The sequence below is a fragment of the Herpailurus yagouaroundi genome, unplaced genomic scaffold (genome assembly GCF_014898765.1).
Source record: "Herpailurus yagouaroundi ecotype Mexico unplaced genomic scaffold, PumYag 198, whole genome shotgun sequence".
NCBI lineage: Eukaryota > Metazoa > Chordata > Mammalia > Carnivora > Felidae > Herpailurus > Herpailurus yagouaroundi.
The window spans coordinates 6,459,876-6,480,989 of NW_024412429.1; the positions used below are offsets into that span (position 1 = coordinate 6,459,876).

The 21,114-nt window shown below is 39.0% G+C and overlaps 1 protein-coding gene across 2 annotated transcripts in view; it reads left to right on the top strand.

Annotated features, from left to right (window-relative positions):
- PRKN (parkin RBR E3 ubiquitin protein ligase) overlaps positions 1–21,114 on the top strand; it is a 1,360,680-nt gene that overhangs the window by 251,797 nt on the left and 1,087,769 nt on the right. For both annotated transcript variants that reach the window (XM_040448602.1, XM_040448601.1), the window contains exon 2: positions 17,635–17,798. In XM_040448602.1, the coding sequence (XP_040304536.1) occupies positions 17,635–17,798 (164 nt within the window). The remainder of the gene's footprint in view (positions 1–17,634; positions 17,799–21,114) is intronic.

Genomic DNA, 21,114 nt, shown 5'->3' on the forward strand with positions numbered 1-21,114 from the left:
CTTACCATAATATTTGTGGTATTTGCCTAAACAGCAATCATTAGAAATAGGTTAGGAGCATTTTATAACAGAGAGTTAAGTGATTTAATACAGACTCTTACAGGGACTTCATATCAAAGCAAGTACTAACATGTTCAAAGATAAGTTTTAAACTTACTGGACAAAATAAAGCTTTTATTTGACTCCTGATCTTGAACTTCAGGTGTTCAACTTTAAAATTATCTGATGTACCTATGATATTTTCATTCAGTGTTAATATTCAGGAAGTACTCAGCCATCTATCAGAGCAGTTAGTTGCATTACAGATGAATCTAGAGAACTGTGTACGATGAAAGGCAAGATACACATTAGCTTCTTACCCTTTAAAGCTTATGTTAAAGGATGCTGTGTGTGTGTGTGCATGTGTGTGTGTGTGAGAGAGACAGAGAGATAAAAGTCATAAAAGATGTGTCATAAAAGTCAAATTGAGGTTTGATATTTGTGATGATTCCATCAGTGCACATAGTTAAACTAGAGATGCCTTTGTGAGAAATCATGTGCAATCATACGTTTAGTGCCCAATTTAATTAACAGTACACATTTGTAAACAAAATGTTGGCCTCAGGTGTGCAGTTCATAAGCATGAAACAACTTTTAGAATATCATACAATTCAGAATATAAACATGTAGATATTTTGACATTTTCCTTTTGAAAGGTGTGATATCCAGGATATTTTGGTTAGTTGACATGTTGTCTGAATTTTGAAAGATGAGTTATTAATCCTTTTGTGAAGTAGAAAACTTAGCCTGTTGAAAGTTTCAAGGAATACCTCCAGAGATCTCAAAATTATGTGAGACCCTTACTATCTGCTCATTACTGCAAATATATCATCCTATAGTACTGGTATCCTGATGACTATGAAAATATCTTTTTTTTTTCTTAAAAGAGTAATTATTAAGCTATGACTTTCATTTATCACACACAAAAAATCTCTACCTGAAATCCCTCACTTATTTTCCTATATCTGCCATACATTCTCCTTAATGTCTGCAATAGTTTTGAATACCTCCAGCTTCTAGCCGTGCCCTCCTCTCTGTTCTCAAGAGCATTCAGTATATTGCACATGGTAGAAACCCTAATATAACATATCACATTGTGATGCGTTATTCTGTTTTAACATCTCTGCCCCAGGCTGTGTTATTCATTTCTGTAACGTCAGTTTCTAGCAGTGTGCCTAGCACATAGTTACTTATTCAGTAAATATTTGTTGAAACTATGAATGAATGAATTTTAATGTCACCAGCAATTTGGTCTAAATCTTATTCATACTTTAGAGCATATGGAAATTAGAACAGTGTGAGTAATTTGAGCAAATTAGATTTTCTATATTAAATGTTGAAATATATGTTTCCTTTTTTTTTTTTTTTCACACATTACCACTATTCTAAGTACTTAAAGTACTTCTAGGTACAGCAACTGTGGGATATTTAACAACAAAACTTTACCACAGTATAAATGCATACAATTAAATGCAAAAAGTGATGTTTACAAATTTCTTAAGTTTCTTGCCATAACCGTAGCGTTCTATAATGGATTAAATTAGTAAAAAAAAAGCCACACACATTCATTTATTTGTTTATTTCAGAAGCACCTAGTAACTGTCTTTGTCAAGTACTTTAATACATGATAGATACACAAACTTTTGGAAAGATGTTGGGGGAGACAGTTTACAGTATTCAGATACTATAAAATTCATTTAATTCAGTGGTTTTTAGTATATTGACAGAGTTGTATATTCATCACCACAATCAATTTTAGAAGATTTTTATCACCCCCAAGAGAAACTCCATACCCTTTAGCAATAATTCACGTTTCTCTCCAAACACTCACCACTGCCTATGGATAGGCAAATAGATTTGCCTATTCTGAACATTGAATGTAAATGGAATAATGCAATTTGTGGTCTTTTATAACTGGCTTCTTTTCCTTAATATTTGTTTCATTCACAGTATAGTTTGAATCAGTACTTCATCCCTTTTTAATTACTACAAAATATTTCATTGTATGTACATATCACATGCATGCATATATTCATGTATCAATCCCTGTACCTTTTGGCTATCATTAGTAATGCTGACATGAGCATCATGCAAAGGTTTTTGTATGAACATATGTTTTTATTTCTCTTGGGTATATACCTAGGAGTAGAAGATCTGGATCATGTGGTAACTCTGTTTTATTGTTTGAGGAACCACTAAACTGTTTTCCAAAGTGGTTGCACCATTTTACGTTCCCACCAGCAATGTGTGAGATTCCAGTTTCTCTACATTTGTAGAGATTTTAAGAGATTTAACAGATGTTTTCAGGTGGAGCTTAAGAATGTATGATAGTTTTGATGACTATCAGAAAGCTCTTTTCCAATTTATTTTGGAAAAAGTTAATTTTTGTTGGTTAGTAATAGCTGCTAACATTTACTGAGTGCAATATACTATGCATTAATCTAAGAATTTTACATGTATTCAGTCATCTAATGTTTGTAACAATTGTAACGACCCTATACAATAGGTATGAACATTATTCTTACCTTTGAGGATGTTTAAGTCTAGAAAGCTTAAGTGGCATATCAAGAAATTTAAGAAGAGATTGCACCCATGTGTCTGGCTTGAGACTGTATTTGAGCTTACACTTGACAATGGTAAATGTTAGGGGAGTATGCCACTGGTTTACATTTTCACTGGAAAGTTAGCAAATACATTTGAAAGTGGAATTTTGTATTTAAAATATAGGTATAAAATTGTAGTGTGGGTTTTGGTCTGTTGGGCAAAGACTTCAGTTTATTGACTAACCATGTTTTTGACCATTAATTATGATTTATGCTAAGTCAGTAGAAAATGTCAAGATGTTGATTTCTTATACTAATATTAGTGAGTGTTTGCTGTATGAGTGTTTGTTGTCATTTAGTGAGTGTTTACTCTGTGCCAGGCACTCTTCCAAATGTTTCTTTTCTATAACTCAACAGTTCATGTGGTGCTGGCTTTGGAATATATTAGTTTATATATTTTTAATACATGAATCAATAATTTATATTAGCTCACAATGAAAATATGTGCTTCTTCTTTTCTTTACCTAATACAAATAATTATCTTCATTTTTCTCATCTTAAAAGTTAGTGAAATAAATTTACCTTAATGTCACATGGGAAACTTATACTAAAATAAAAAAAATAGAGCCATTAAAAAAAAGGCTAATTAATTTTATTACTACGTATAGCAAGCTGCCCCATCTCTGAGAGGGAAAGACATAAATTGTTAACATTTAACACCAGAATATATTTTTTACAATAGTAACTTTTCCTTAAAACAGTACTATCTGAGGAACTTTTTTGTTTATTTGTTTGTTTTTAGGTATCTTTACAAACCTCTTTTTGATTGAAGCAACTGAGAAATGCAAAATAGTTTGAAAATTGTTTCCATACAAAAGAGCAAAGGAAAATTATGTGTGAAAAAGATCTCACCCACAGTTAGGCAAGGAAACAGACCCATGAGCCTCAGGATGGTGTGATCTCCAGGGTCTGTCTGCATGACCACATGTCTGTTTAGTTCCACCGTTGATTCTCAGTGGTAGTTTGTAGTTGTGTAGTTTTGATTTCTTTGTGTTAATCAGCCTCATTGTGATTTTAACCTCCATTTATATTAGAACAAGTAATGTTCAAATTGTTTCACTCATATATACCATCAAACATACTTATTTTGAAAAATTGTGTACTTTCTTGCACATTTTTAAGTTGGTGTAAAAATTTTATTATAGGTTTAAATAGTTGCGGTATTTTCACATTGTTAATATGAAAGTTTAAATAATAAAATGATTGCATTTTAATGTGTCCAGTAGTATATTAAAACTATGATGATTTGGGGCGCCTGGGTGGCGCAGTCGGTTAAGCGTCCGACTTCAGCCAGGTCACGATCTCGCGGTCTGTGAGTTCGAGCCCCGCGTCAGGCTCTGGGCTGATGGCTCAGAGCCTGGAGCCTGTTTCCGATTCTGTGTCTCCCTCTCTCTCTGCCCCTCGCCCGTTCATGCTCTGTCTCTCTCTGTCCCAAAAATAAATAAACGTTGAAAAAAAAAAAAACTACGATGATTTGCTCTTTACTATCATTTTAATAACATAAAAAAATCTTATTTTTATTTATTTATTTAAAAAAATTTTTTTTAATGTTTATTTTTGAGACAGAGAGAGACACAGCATGAGCAGGGAAGGGGCAGAGAGAGAGAGGGAGACACAGAATGTGAAGCAGGCTCCAGGCTCTGACTGTCAGCACTGAGCCCGCACGGGGCTCGAACTCACGAACCGTGATATCATGACCTGAGCCGAAGTTGGACGCTTAACCGACTGAGCCACCCAGGCGCCCCAAAAAGCTTATTTTTAATAGAAATTTTATAGATATATATATTTCTCAAACTTGTTTTTCTATTTCATTTCCCCACAGAACTTAATACATAATAATAATAATAATAATAATAATAATAATAATAATAAACAACTTATTATTCATGGGTTCCATATTTAATTTCTCTACATGTTACAATGTACTTGTGACCACAAAAACAATACATGTGGCACTTTCTTGGTCTTTCATAGACATACACAGACTTGTGAGAAATTTGAGGCATTCCAGGGGCAGAGATCCAACTGGGGTCAAACAAGGCATCTCTTTGTTTTCTTGTTTTAACTCTTATACTGTGAACAAGTGTCCTTATCGTGGTCTATTTACTGCCATATATTTTTTTTCATTTTGGGTACTTTGTTGGTGATTTTGTTGGTTAAAATGACCCCCAAACATTGTGCTGAAGGGCTGACTAGTATTCCTAACCACAAGAAAGCTATGATGTGCCTAATGGGGGGAAATACGTGTGTAAGAGAAGCTTGTTCAGGCATGAGTTTCGATTGCTATTTGTTATGAGTTAAGTGTTAATAAATCAACTAAACATGTAAGATAAGGTGTCTTTAAGCAGACACGTAAAACAAGGTTATGACTGGTTCCTGAAAATGTGATGAGAGACTCAGAGGAACCTAACTTTTTATTTCTCATGGGAGCAAAATGGCTCCATTTTTGTGAATTTGGTGTTTGTGGTATTTCATTTAACATAACTACCACAAACAACAAAACATGACTTAAAAATATGTATGCGTCACCTGAAATACGCTTCTTCAAGAAAAACATGTATAAAAATTGAAATTGAAGAGAGAGAAGGGAAGATGACAGCAGAGGAGGAGGAGCTTAGGCTCGCTTCATCTCACAAATACGAGTAGATAACTATCATGTCATCCTCAATGCTCCATTGACCTGAAGACTGGCAGAACAAACTCTACAGCTAAAGGCAGCAAAGAGGCCACATTGAAGAAGGTATAAAGTGTGAATATGCAGTTTGGGAGAGGAAAGGATCATGGCCACTGTGGTGGGGAGGGAGCTGGGGTCACAGAGAAGGGTGAGCGACAGACTAGCACACAGGAGAGCGCACAGGAAAAATGAATCCCCATAGCAGTTGGACTGGAAAACAAAAGGGGCTGAATTTCATGAGTTATTGCAACCAGCAGGGCTTAAAGTTGGCATTTTTAAAGGTCAGGGGGCTTGGCTCAGGGAGAGCTTGGCAGACATTGGGGCTGCTTTTGGAGAGAAGGCAGGACAAACAAGCCACAGACATACCGTGTGGAAACAACAATCTGAAGAGTTCCTGGAGCACACAGCAGGGAGGTTGTTTGCTCATCTTAAAGTGTGTCCCAAAGAGGCAACATTCATGGAGAGACCCCTCCAGGAACAAAGGAACTGGCAGATGCCATTTCCCACCCCCACCCTTTAGCATAAACACAGAGCCACCTGCAGGATCCAACGCAGCACTGATGCTCACTACCTAATTTGCTTACACCAAGCCACATCCCCCTAAGCCTTGGTGGAACCACCCTTTTCTGTCATTCTTGCCTCAATCCCAGCATAGTGGTCCCTGTCCCCCAGAAGACCAGCCCAAACCTCTGTCCACACTGTGTCTTCTGTCTCTGGAGTTCTTCATAAGGTCATTACCCTCAAGAACAGGAGAGGTAGCTGATTTTCCTAACATATAGAAGCTGATACAGAGACTTAGACAAAATGAGAAGAAAGAGGAATTTGCCCCAAAAGGAAGAGTAGGACGAGGCCATGGCCAGAGATCTAAGTGAAACAGATGTAAGGAACATGCCTAATAGATAAGAATGATCATAAAGATACTCAATGGACTTGAGAAAAGAGTGGAAGACATGAGTGAGACCCTTAACACAGAGATAAGGAATAACGTAGCAGAGATAAAAGGCTCGATAAATGAAATGAGAAACACACTTGTGGAATGAACAGCAGTCTGGAAGAAGCAGAGGAATGAATTCATGACCTAGAAAACAGAGTAATGGGAAGAAATCAAGCTGAACCAAAGAGAAAAAAAAAACAACAACAAAGAATTATTGCAAACAAGAATAGACTTAGGGAGCTCAGTGACTCCATCAAATGTAATAACATTCACATTTTAGGAGTGCCAGAAGAAAAGGAGAAAAAAAAAAGGGAGCAGAAAATTTATATAAAGAAATAATAGCTGAAAACTTCCCTAATTTGGGGAAGGAAACATATATCCAGATCCAGGAAGAACAGAGAACCCCCAACAATATCAACAAAAGCAGATCCACTCCAAGACATATGATAATTAAAATAGAAAAATATAGTGATAAAGCATTTTAAAAAGAGCAAGACAAAATGAGACAGTTACACACAAGGGAAACGCTACAAGGTTATCAGGGGATTTTTCAGCAGAAATTTCCCAAGCCAGAAGGGAGTGGCATGATATATTCAAAGTGCTGAATGAGAAAAATCTGCAGCCAAGAATACTCTCTCCAGTGATGCTATCATTGAGAATAGAAGGAGAGATAAAGAGTCTCCCCAGACAAATAAAAACTAAAAGGGTTCATGACCACTAAACCGGCTCTGCAAGAAATTTTAAAGGGGACTCTTTGAGTGGAAAGGAAAGATTGAAAATGACAGTATGAAGGTAGGAAACACAAAAGCAGTAAAAATGAATATTTTTGTAAAATATTAGCCCAGTAAGTCACAAAATAAAAACATGTAACATATGACACCATATACCTAAAAGATGGAGAGAAGAGGAGTAAAGATGGGTTCAAACATAAATGACCATCAACTTAATATAGACTGCTAAACAGAGAAGATATAATATACAAACCTAATGGTAACTTATTACCATTATACCATTACCATTAGAATAAAGAATAAAGAGAAGGAAAAATAAATTAAAAATGGTTTAAAGACCTAAATTTGAGGCCTGAAACCATAAAAATCCTAGAAGAGATCATAGGCAGTAACTTCTTTGACATCAGCTGTAACAGTTTCTTACTAGATATGTCTCCTGAGGCAAGGGATACAAAAGCAAAAAATAAACTATTGTGACTTCATCAAACTAAACAGTTTATTCACAGTGAAAGAAACAATCACCAGAAACTAAAAAGGCAAACTACTGAATGGGAGAAGATATTTGCAAATGGCTTTTCCAACAAAGGGTTAGTATCCAAAATATATAAAGAACGTATAAAATTCAACACCTAAAAGTGAATAATCCAATTAAAAACTGGGCAGAAGACATGAACAGACATTTTTCCAAAGAAGACATCCAGATGGCTAACAGACAAAGAGGAAAAGATGCTCTTCATCACTTACCATTAGGGAAATGCAAAACAAAACTACAATGAGATATCTCCTCACATCTGTCAGAATGGCTAAAATCAACAACACAAGAAAGGACAGGTGTTGGCAAGGATGTGGAGAATAAGAACCCTCCCGTACTGTTGGTGGGAACGCAAACTGGTGCCGCCACTGTGGAAAACAGTATGGAGGTGCCTCAAAAAGTTAAAAATGAAACTACCCTACAGTCTAGCAATTGCATTACTATTTACCCAAAGAATACGAAAACACTAATTCAAAGGGGGTATATGCATGTGCCCTGATATTTATAGCAGCATTATTTATTATAGCCAAGATATGGAAGCAGCCCAAGTGTCCACTGATTGATGAATGGGTATAGATGTGGTGTGGATGGAGCTAGAGAATATAATGCTACGTGAAATAAATCAGCCAGAGAAAAACATCATAAGATTTCAGTTATATGTGAAATTTCGGAAAGAAAACAAATGAGCAAAGGGGGGCAAAAGAGAGAGAGAGAGAAATCAGGACACAGCGTCGTATCTATAGAGATCACACTGATGGTTACCAGAAGGGGAGGGCCATGGGGGGGATGGGTGAAATAGGTGATGGGAGATTAAGGAGTGTACTCATCCTGATGAGCACCAGCTGATACGGAATTGTTGACTCACTATATTGTATACTTGGTACTAATATAACACTGTATGTTAGCTAACTGAAATTAAAATAAAAACTTAAAAAATGAAACTTAAGATGTATATTTTAATTCCGTGGTATCATAAAGCCTTGATATTAACAATTTCTACTTGGATTATGATATTGTAATATTTTTTAGTTTAAAAGTTATAAACAGTATAAATATATATATATATATATATGATGAATAATTTCTTGGTGTTTTTGACAAATAATTATTCAACATAAAGTTATATTGGAAATGCATCTCTTAATTAGGTGGATTGGGTTATTTTTCTAACTGATAACATGTGTCTGTGGATGAGTTTTACTTATTCCTAGAATGAAATAAATTCAACATCATTCTTTTCATGTTTGTAGTTGTTCTAATAAATAAGCATATGGGAATAGAAGGAATTTTATTATAATGTTATTACTTCATTTTTTAATGCATTCAAAATTATAATATGAGAAAAATACTTAGTAAGCCTTCATTACAGTTATTTCAGTGATTTATCAGTTTATGACCCAACTGAGTCCATCTTTAATTTTGTTGAAAGCAAAGAATTTGCAATTACATACTTACACTGGGAAAATAATCGTATAGAGTCATTCAGTTTTTCAGTTTCTGGGAAGAGTGCAAAATAGAATGCAGCCACAATTTTTTAAGTCATTATTTTTAATTTAACGGCTATCTTTCATTCAGAGGGATTTTGTTCAATCTGATAAATTTACAAAATGTTGGGAAAATTAAAATATTAATTTCTATACAACGTTGCTAATGCAATATTTATGATTAATTGTTTTTATGTTTAAATATGCTTTTATCAAGGCCTTGGAGCTGTGTATAAGTTATTCTATTTATGGGAAATACCTACTTTTTGACATGTTTGGTAAAACTAGCCTTCTTTATCAGATCAGTCAGCTGATGAGAATTAATTTGTCAGAACAAAAATGGGCCCACACAGGCATCTTGTTGTAATCGTATTCTTATATTACAATGGGTGTGTGGCTGTCTGGTTGTCTAACCGGCTGTCTAGCTAGCTGACTGAATGACTGCGTGGGTGGGTGGAGGGACAGATGGATGGATGGAGGGAGGGAGGGAGGGTGGTATGCATGGATGGAAGGGTAGGTAATTGGTAAGCAATGAAATGTTTGACAGAAGTTCATTTCCTAAATGAAATAAAGGGACTCTCTCCTTCCATGTTACAGACAACAATCTTAACTCTTCTGAGACTTTCCCTAAGGAGGAATTACTTCTTTGGCAATACTGAGGAGTTAGAAGAGCTAAGATAGTTAAATGAACACTGTCATTCCTCTTGTCCCTCTTTCTGTGTATCTGAATTCCTAACCATTCAGAACCCATGTGGTGCTCACCTAGCCTGACATGGGTAAGAGTACCCTGCTCCCCATACCAGCCTTTGCCCTGGTGCAAGAAGTGAAGCTCCTCTGAGTGTTAGTGGTGAACCTCTCCTGGGGTTAAAAATGCCTCTCAGTCACCAGTAATTCAGGTTATCCTTTTTTGATGCCCTGAGGTAATGGGCCAGAGTGAAATTAAGGAAGAGTACACGATATACATTTCTTCTGTAAAATGAGAGTATGTTGATTTTGAATGAGGGTGGGACAAAAGATTATTTTGATTATTATTTTGATACCTCAGCCATGATGATGTTTTTAGACATATCAATTTTAGGAAAGGTATGCAAGGAATAGGAAAGACCACCTTCTTAGACCCCCAGGGTAGTATATAGCTCTGTGTGGAAGTCACTGACTTAAAGGGAAAGGGTTCAAGACACAGGTTCTAGCTCCTGCTTTTTCCCTTATAAATTTTGGGTGAGCTACTTTGCCTTCGTGTACATCTGTCTATTCGTTTGAAAAGTAGGAATAGTAAATGCTGCCCCAATTATCTTTCAGAGCTATTGTGAAGATTAACTGGGATAATGTCTGTAAAAGCATTTTGAAAACGGAGAGCTCTGTCTAAGCAGAAGATATCTTTATCTGTATCCTAAAGTCACTTTAGATCAATTATAGTATACTACAAAGCATAGTGAAATAGAACTTCATCCAAAAAAACATTCTTATTGAAAGAGAATAACAGATATTTTCGTTACCTAAATATTAATATTGTCCAATTGACAGTAACCACAACTGTAAGCCATGCATTCGGACTTAGGTAAGAGCTAATAATTGTTGAAACTTATCGTGTAGTAGGCACTTTCTGCATTCCATATATCAATTCATTTAATTCTCACAACACATTTATGAGGCAGGCACTATTATTATCTCTTATTTTGTAGATCATAAAGGGACCCAAAACTGTGTGACTTGGTTACACACTCGGTAAGGGACAGACCTAGGCTTTGAATCCTGGCAGGTTATTCCAGAGTTCATGGTGTTAGCCATAATCCACACCTCTTGTTATATAGATCCTTAATTGCATGTTTCCTACCTCCCATTCTCCACTTCCCATAACATGACTTCTGCTAAATAATTAAAAAGGAAATGGAAGAATTAATCAATGAAGAAAAGAGTATATGGCAGGGGGAAGAGAGAGAGAGAAAGGACCAATGGGAAATCCAATGGGTACTCCTTTGTCAAAGAATCACAGTGGTTGCTTCAAGGCCGTGGGTGACTTCTTTGGCAGTTGCTCTTGCCTTGGCCCCCTGGTCTCTTTCCCACTGAGGAGGGTACAAAAGGCTCACTGTCCTGTCTATCGTGGGAGTCTGGGGGCAGAGAGAGACCCACACACTCCAAGTCTGGCTAAATGAGTACACGTCACCAGTCCCAACTCAAAGACAGGAAGGGACAGAAGAGCACAGAGTATGGTTTATGAACACACTTCCATCAAATCTCAAGGGAGTGCAACATAGTCTGATGCATCTTTATTTTTCATAACAACTTAACCTTTGATTCTATGTGGTGTTAATACTGACATTCCTGCCTTCTTATAGTTCTGTTGGTTGGCTTTTTTTTTTTTTATTCATTTACTTTCAAACAATTTGTGTCTTTATATTTAAAATGGAACTTTTTTTAGACAGTATATATTTGGATCTACTTTGTTCTATCCATTCTGAGTCTCTGCCTTTTAATTAGAGTGCTTATTCCATTAAAATTTAATGTACTTATTGATATGGTTGAATTTGGTCCTACCATTTCATTACATTTTTTCTATTTGCTCCTCTGTTTTTATTTCTCTGTTTCTCTTTTCCTGCCCTTTTGGGGATTCAATATCTTTTAGAATACCATTGTAATTTTTGTTTACTTTTTAACTTAACATTTTTATTCACTTTGATTTTTACTCTAAGAATTATAATGTATATTCTTCAATTTTTACAGTCTGTTTATTGTTGACATTGCACCACTTTCCCCTGAAAATGTAGGTTTACAACCTAATAGGTCCATATCCATTCCCCCATTCTTTGTGCTACACATGTCATACTTGTTATGTCCGCAATGTGTTTTAAACTCCATATGAAACTTTATGTCGCCCTATAGCTTGAGGAATGTAGGAACTGGTCCTAAGGGGTAGATAACTCCATGGACTCACATAGTTCTGGGGATGGGCTGAGGTAGAAGGTTGTGGGATTGTTGGATTTTAGAATAAGAATACAGCATAAAAATCATGTTGAGTGAACATTTCCTATGGAAATATATTGAATTACACATGAATTATGTTGCATGCAGCTTGGATAATACAGCCCTGGGAGAACACTCAGATACAAAAGAAGAGAGTCTAAGCAGACCCCTGGGAACTCTAAAATCAGTAGGTCCAACAAAGGAAGAGAACCCAGTAGATGAAGCTAAGAAAGCATGTCCTGTGTTGTAGGGGAAGCCAGCATGGTGCAGTAACGGATGCCAGGAGAAAAAGTGTTGTGAGAAGAAGAGTCTGCTGAATGTCTCTGAATGTTCAAATGTGAGGACAGAAATGAAACCGTTGAATTAGAAATATGGAGGTTATTGCTTTACCAAGAATGATCTTCAAGAGTGGGTTCACAAAAGCATGCAAAGCAAATCAGTGGAGAGCGGGACTATAAGAAATTCACAGTGAGGTTTTCTGTGCAGAGAATAAGGGGTACAGTGCCTGAAGGGATGTGAGGACAAGGTTTATCTGTTTATGACAGGAGATAGTAGACTTAGTGATCTTTGTCAAAGGTAAAGAAGAAACTACCTCCACAAGGAATATTTAGAGATATGTAGGGTTACTTTTTGGTTGCCACAATCACCAGAAAGGGTTCCTGGTATCTATTTGACTGTGGCTGGAACTACATGTTCTGCAGGGCGTAGGACATTTTCTCTTGAGGAAGACTTGTCTTGCTCCCAAAGCACTGAGCCTACTTTTATACAGATGACAATGGTCTATCTTGGGCTCTGTTTTTATTTGATTTTCTCAGCACAGAAATCTGGGCCTCCCTGCCAGCTAAAACCACTTGTTCACCATGTCTCTGACAAATCTGGAATTCTCTTTGATTTGTCCACTTTAGATCACCCCTTCTAAGATCTCCAGGAAGTCAATCACTGAGACTAAGGGAAAGCCAGGCACTGGCTGGTTTATGCCTATCCTTGAGCCAATCACTGTGACAGGGAGGATGAGAGAAACATAAGCACCCATCACCCAACGACTCCTTCCCCTTTTTCTTCTTAGTTACTTCCTTATCCTTATACAATGATCTTCTGAACATTGGTTAGGGATGGCATCAAAATGAGTGTAGATGTGTCTCATTATCTTTTCCTTAACAGTGCATTACGGTGTTTATTAATAATATACATTATTCATAATGTTAATTGATATAGTATTTATTTCTGATGCTATTATAGGTGTCATTGAAACAATTCATTCCCAAACTTTTAATTTATAATGAGATCTTAGAAAAGGACATATGCTAAATTCTTTATCATGGTCTCTTTGACCCTGGCAGTTTTGTGTCCATCATGAAGAGGAGCAGAAACCAGAAAAATACCCCTACCCCATTTAACGTATCTTCGTTACAATATAAAGAATCGATGCTACTTTAATTAGCACTACCTCCTCTAGAAGAGTAAAATTAGGGAACAGTTTTGGAGTACAAGCTTGCCCTGTAGAAAGAGTACAGGATGTGTACCAAGGACTCTGCCCAGAATTTCCTAATGCATCCACAATTGCAACAAATCTTTCGTAATGAACATTTAAGACTGCGTACATTATCTTCATTTAGCAGATAAGGAAGCTGAGAGAAGGTGACCAGGTAACTTGTCCTAAGTCATAATATTAGCAAGTGACACAACCAGGATTCTGGTTTTTCCTTTCCTGGCCCTAAAGATATTCTTCCTGTAGCTTTTCAAGAAGTAGCAGAGAGAGAGGGTTGGATGTGTTCCTCCTCTCCTCTCCTTTGGGAATCTTGGGGTTCCAGGACCAGGACAGAAGGGTCATGACACATTTCTCACATGTGCTAGAAGAAGATGGTGACCCACCACAAATCACACTACTGCCATTAAGCCCTAACCATTTTCTTCTTAATGGCACTTGATTATTGATGACTGGGTCGCTTTAAAGTGTCTGTTCTTTTCCATGACAATATTTTAGTTTGCTTAATACCTGCAGTGCATTTGGTCAGTCTTTCCATTGTAAGTTTGTCCTCTATGTCTGAACTGCTGCTCAAAAATACTCATTTCTAAAGTACTGACATGATTTAGCCAAATTGAATGTAAGCTCAGAAACTATAATTTATCTACTTATACAGAATAAGAAAAAGGCCTTGGAGCATCTGGCTGGCTCATTCGCTTGAGCATGCTACTCTTGATCTCAGGGTCCTGAATTCAAGACCCAGGCTGGGCATGGAGCCTACTTAAAAAAGAAAAAAAAAAAAAGAAAAAAAGAAAAAAGAAAGAAAGAAAAAATGAAAGAAAGAAAGAAAAAAGAAGAAAAGTGAATTTAGCTCTTCTAGTTAAGAAAAAAAAAAAGCCTTCAGGGGCACCTGAGTGGCCCTGCTTCAGATTCTGTCTCCCTCGGTCTCTGCCCCTCCCCCACTCGCTTTCTGTCTGTTTCTCAAAAATAAATAAATGTAAAAAACAAAAATGGTTTTAAAGCCTTTGGACACTAATGATTTGAGTTGTGGTACAGAATTATCTAGTATGTTTTTTACAGCTTTTTTGCCCTTTAGTTTTGCTTGTTTTTTTGTTGTGTAATTCTTGTTTTTAAGATGGAATGCCCATGATGAGAACCCATGGAGAAAAATCACCAACTCAGGGTATCCTGGAATTTTTATTACTTTTTTTTTTTTCATTTTAGGAGCTTTTGTGTAGTCCCCGGTTGCTTCTTCCCATATCCTCCCATGGTCTTCGGCAAAAAAAAAAAAAAAGTCTATTCAAACTCCTATAAAATCATGTTTGGAGCTGGGACCATACCTTTTGTGCCTTATTGCCCCACACCGGTCTCCTATCTTTTCTGATGAATTGGTTGCCTTATGGTCCCTGATCTGAGGATGCTGTGAATACACCTCCAGGCCTCCCAAGACATTTTATTTCCCCTCCTCTGCTTCAACCGTGTCACATGACGTGTACTTAAAAGTTTATCAAAAGCTCCTTTTCCTCTGTAATTTTTTTTCATCAATTTTTTTTTATTAGGAAGACTTTTGTCACTTCTAGTCCATACTTTTTCTTTAAAAAAATTTTTTTTAACGTTTATTTATTTTTGAGACAGAGAGAGACAGAGCATGAATGGGGGAGGGTCAGAGAGAGGGAGACACAGAATCTGAAACAGGCTCCAGGCTCTGAGCTGTCAGCACAGAGCCCGACGCGGGGCTCAAACTCACGGAGTGTGAGATCGTGACCTGAGCCCAAGTCGGCCGCTTAACCAACTGAGCCACCCAGGCGCCCCTAGTCCATACTTTTTCTGAATAGTTTTCAGTGCCAGGTAAAATATGTCAGGTTTTTGTTCTTGTGTGTCATGTACAGCACCTGCTCTCGTTTTGGTGTCATTTTTATCTTATGGTGTCTTATAACGTTGTTCGTTATTCTTGGCTCTTAGCTCTTCATGGGAGCCTTTATTTTTTAATCGCATTTTCTACTGCTAACATGTATAGGGAATACCTGAATTAGGTTATAAAGCCTCTTTGCTGTTGTTGTTTGTCTTTTTTGTCATAAGGAGAAGGAATGTGGACTTTTCTTCTGAGAATATTTTAGGCAGCCTGTTATAGTAGAAATGGAATGGGGTTTAGAATTTGATTGAACTGAATTTGAGTTGTGATTCCATTACAAAGCAGCTGATGTCCTTAGAAAAGTGATTACAATTCTCTAGGACTCCATTTACTATTCTGTTAGATAAGGATAATAATACTGACCTTACCAGATCATTGGAAAGCTTAAAAATAGCCTATATAAGGTACAGCTTCTGCCACATAGTACGTGTTCGATTATTATTGGCATTGTAATTATCATTTTATTTTAATTATTATTAGTTGGGCCATCTCATATTTGAATTGGGAGCTAGTAAGTGATAATGGTACATTTAAAGGAGATACAGCAGAAAAGAAGCTATAGTGGCTGGCCTTAGCCTTAAGATGTTTATGATCTTTTAGAGAAGGTGAAATATATACCAAAAACATGTAAGACATACAAACATTCATTATTTTTGAAGGTAATTATGTAACAGTGGTAAACACTATCAATATTACTTAACACATCATAGGACACCCTCCATGGTTTACTTACTGTGACGATTAGGGAACTGAGAGTTAAAGCTATAGGGGTAATATGTTCTCCGCATATGCTAAGCTGGTAAGAGAACTAATAGGGGTCCTTCGGACTCTGGAGGGTGTCCTTATAACCTCGGTGCTCTGTGCCTTCCATGAGAGAATGTAGAATAGTGTAAGAGGTATGCGGTAAATCCACTGGAGCCTGGAAGAGGTGGCTCTGTCTTGACTGGGGTGATAGTGAGAGTCCTCTTGGAAGAGGAATGTTTGAGGCAGATCATGTGGTGACCCAGCTTTCATCAGGCAAGGGTGAAGAAGGGACTGGCAGGAATAAAGGCAAGGCATGGGTGTAGAAGTTTTCTGGAGCATTCAGTTTAGCAGTGTGCTTGTGGGGATTAACGGAGAAGCTGCTGGGATATAGGTTTGTGTCAAATAAGAGGGACCTTGGGTTTTTCTCCCTGGCAGTGGGAGACTTTAAAGGATTCAAGTCAGAGCTCTGGACTGATAAGCCTCACTTAATGCAATGGGGCAACACTTGAAGAAAGGCTTACTTTACAGAATGGTACGGGACATTTTGGAAGTGAAGAGAGGGTAGCGAGACTCCAGTTGGGAAGCTAGTGCTAGAATCTAGAGAAGACTGACTGAGAGTAGTGACAGAAAGCATGGACAGGAAAGGACATGTGGGTGACATTGATGAGGTCAGGATGGCAGTAGACAGTGACGAGAGGGCATGCAGAGACAGCAGGTCCCAGCCTTGGTTGTGAGGGGGTAGAGGCTCCAATAAGAAAGATGGTCTCTGGGCACCTGGGTGGCTCCACTGGTTGAGCATCTGCCTCTTGATTTTGGCTCAGGTCATGATCTCACAGATCATGGGTTCAAGCCCTGTGTCGAGCTCCACACTAACAGTGTGGAGCCTGCTTGGGATTCTCTCTCCTTCTCTCTCTGCCCTCTCCCTCTCTTCCCCCACACCTCAAAAAAAGTAAATAAACTTAAAAAAAAAATAGATGGTCTCAGTAGTTTCAAAAGAAAAGGGAAGTATCTCCATAAGATCCAGTGGAACCTTTTGAAAGGGACCTCAATGCCAAGGGCTCCTAGACACAGCCTCGGGTGGGCCTTCACTCTAGTCTGTAACATGGCTTGAATTATTTCCATTGCTATACTGTGAGTGCTAACATAACACTTCTGGTGCTCATGAAGGGGGGCACCGGGGAGGGAATGCATGTTCATACATGCTGTCAGAGCTGAATCTCTTCCATAAACTCTCGGGAATCTCACAATTCCTATCTAGCAAGTGTTCTGTGTGAGTCCTTTGTTTCCCAGGATGGCTGTCAAAGGGAGCATGTGACTGTGTTTGAGGGTCACTGACTAATATATGAAAGGGAAATCCCACAGGGAAGCTCCATTTTTCTTCAGGTATTGCCCCATTGCATTAAGGTTTCTGTTCTAAGTGAAAGAAAATGTATGCCATTCCTCAAAGGGGCGGGTGAGAGAGAACTCAGTTCAGAAATGTTGCTGTTGCCATGTCAGAGCTTTGAGTAATGTTCACTTCTCCCCCCCCCCCCGCCCCCCTCCATGTCTTGGTCAGTGTTTGTCAGGTTCAACTCCAGCCATGGTTTCCCAGTGGAAGTCGATTCTGACACCAGCATCTTCCAGCTCAAGGAGGTGGTTGCTAAGCGACAGGGGGTTCCAGCTGACCAGTTGCGTGTGATTTTCGCCGGGAAGGAGCTTAGGGATGACTTGACTGTGCAGGTGAGTTTCCCTTGCTGGTTGTTTCTGGGATGCAGCCAGCCCCATGGCTAATGCCGCTTTCTCTGCCAAGCTGACATTCATGCCTGAGCTCTAATAGAATAAATAGTGCCTGGGGATTCCTTGAACTTTACTCCACACCGCTTCATTAATTCTGACCTTCTTAATTATGCATTAAAACAGCAAGCAGGAAGGATTGAAAGAACGATAGTGAGTGAGCGAGCGAGAGAGAGAGAGAACACACAGCCTGGGCTTAGCGAATAAATGTTTACTGACTACGGGAGCAGGAAGGCACAATTTCTGTGTCTGTTCAATTTCTACCTTACTTATTCCATTTGAATCTTAATGAAGAAGGATTCGAATAAATTGTTCCCAATCAGGCTGCTCAGTCAGTGCGCTGCAAGGGATTCGTAACCCAAGTGTGACCCCTGGAGGATAGTCACAAGTCTGCGGCTGTGGCTCCCCGAGGAGGCTTGGGGCTCAGGGCCCCCATTCGCAACGGGGTTCCCGGGCCCATCAAAATCTGTTTCCAGGGGCGCCTGGGTGGCGCAGTCGGTTAAGCGTCCGACTTCATCCAGGTCACGATCTCGCGGTCCGGGAGTTCGAGCCCCGCGTCAGGCTCTGGGCTGATGGGTCAGAGCCTGGTGCCTGTTTCCGATTCTGTGTCTCCCTCTCTCTCTGCCCCTCCCCCGTTCATGCTCTGTCTCTCTCTGTCCCAAAAATAAATAAACGTTGGAAAAAAAAAAAATCTGTTTCCATGCTGGTGGTGCAGGAAGACAGAAGCATGGCAAAAGTCCACCTTCGTGTTTAATTTCTCTAAGCGTCAGTAAAATGTTCCCGAGAATAGGCCGCTGACAGCCAGTGAGCAGCGGGTGTCCTCTCCTGGAGCCACACTGCTCCTAGTACTCTTAAAGCCTCCTATCCTTTCACCTGGGTGTTTCATCCACCGGGGCGATTTCTGTAGGAGGAAGGGGAGAGGTGGTTAAAGCGCATGATGAACAGTGCCCTCATCTAGAAGTGGGTTGGGGAAGCCAGCAAATAGCGTTCAACACGGGATTGAAATCATTCTTTGTGAAAGCGTGGAATAGCACATGCCTTCTGTGGACGGTAGGGTCAAGCTGAAGGATCCCCCCCACACACACACGTCTCCCCTGTCTTCACCAGAACAGACGAATGGCACTCCTGTTTACAGCTTTCTGGGGGGCGCTGCTGTGCCTGTTGACCTGGAGCCCCTCTGGCAATGACATCCTCTCTTTGCTGTCTTCTGCTAATTATATTTACTGTCTCTGGGTGTAATGCTCTCAGAATTTGGGCATACAAAAGGAGCCATAGAAATGCAAATCACTCCCCTCCTGCTCCAGTGCCTCTTTGCTGATGGCTGGAGGCACCTGCTCTTTGTGCACAAACTGCTGTGCTTGGCTTTCTGCAGTTTGTTTTTATAAGAGAAGTGCCTGTGCTTAAAAGTGTTTTGAGTTGTTTTTTTTTTTTTTTATTTCAGTCAACTAAAAAGCTTTTTACTGTACCTGCCAACCTCTAAATCCAAGAATGTTCCCTTCACAAATAAATGATTTTAAAACAGTTCCTTGAACCAAAATATTTTATGTTACCAGGAGTTTTGAAGTTTCAGGTGCTAAAGCTCTTCACCTCTACTGTTAGAGCTGATGGGTTAGACTAATTGCTACAGAGGATTCATTTTACACACATATATATATACACACTGATTGAGATTCTTTTCATTTTGACAAATACTTCCAATATCCTGGGTTTCTCAGAGGCTCACACACACACACAAAAGCAAAACTCATCCCTGCTTTTGTGGTCACTGCTCTTTATTTGGTGGGGGGGGGGGGGGGCGGGGGTGTTGCTCAAAGCAACAGAAGAATCGGGTTGAACCCTATGGTGTATGTTAAAACTATCATCAGTTTCAGGGTTCAATGTAAGAACATCAAACATGAGAACTGCAACATGAAACCTGAAAGGTAAGTGATACAAAGATTTTAAAGGTGGAGAAAAACATCTGAGTGGAAGTCACCAAGAAAGACTTTGTGGATGAATTGAAACTCAAGTAAGATTCCATAGATGGGGCATGAACATGGTGTGTTTGTGGCAAAACATGGGTTCCTGTTTTTCTGGAAGCTAGGAGAGATGTTGGAGATGGGCAGGAGGGAGTCTGGAGCTGTATTTTACAGAGCCTTGGCTGACGTGGCATTGAGGCTTCATGCTTGGAGAGCTAGGGCGAAGTAGGGTGCTGTGGAGAGAAATGGGAGTCTGGAGATCCAGTCTGATTGTGGGAAGACTGAAGAACTTACCATAACCAGTGGTTGCTGGGGTAACTCTATGTGGAGATGTGTAGCAGGCGTTTGAGCACTTGCCTGTGTTGCTTAGGGGTTCACTTTATTTAAGGGCCAGTTACATAGAGGTAAATATCACAGCTATTGGATTAGATGCAATTGCCAAGGGACAGAGGTCAGAGGTGTGAGCAAGTCTTTTAGGTAGCAAGGGGAAGAACCAGTGAAGGAGGCATCATCCATCCAACCGATGCTTTTGAGAATATCTGGAAAAAGGCCATTACTGGTAACAAAGCATATGCGCCCTGCACAGATGGTGGAGGATGAGAAGAAAACAGCCTTTGGACTTGGGGTCTCATAGTGGCGACTCCAGTCCAAGACCATGGCTGGTGAAAGCCAGATTGTCCGGGTTCAGCACGAGCTGGGGAGGTTGTCATGCACAAGCTCAGCTCGTCAGCGAGAGGAAGGAGAGGCAGAGAGTTCCTGGAGGAGCCGCGGGTCCTACACTGTGTTGCACGTTTGCTAGCCCTTGGTTGTGTGCATGACTGATGTCTTTTTTTTTTTCTTTTTAATTTTTTGAGTTTATTTATTTATGAGAGATAGAGACAGCGCAAGTGGGGGAGGGGTAGAGAGAGAGAGGGAGATATAGAATCCGAAGGAGGCTCTAGGCTCTGAGCTGTCAGCACAGGGCTGAACACGGGGCTTGAACTCCAAACCGTGAGATCATGACCTGAGCCGAAGTCGGACACTTAACCGACCGAGCCACCCAGGCACTGCATGAGTGATTTCTATATAGTTGTGATCAGTGTGACACGCAATTTTATATTCTTTTTCTTTTGCAATTTTATATTCTGATTATTTTTCACTTCATATTATCTTGTAAGCTTTTCCACGTTGTTATATAATCTTCATTTCTAAGTATATGGATTATACTCTGTGGACTGTTTATAACATGATATAACCCCTAAATATTTAGGGAATATCTAGTTTTAATATTGCAAATTAAGGCAAAACAATTTTTTTAAATGTGT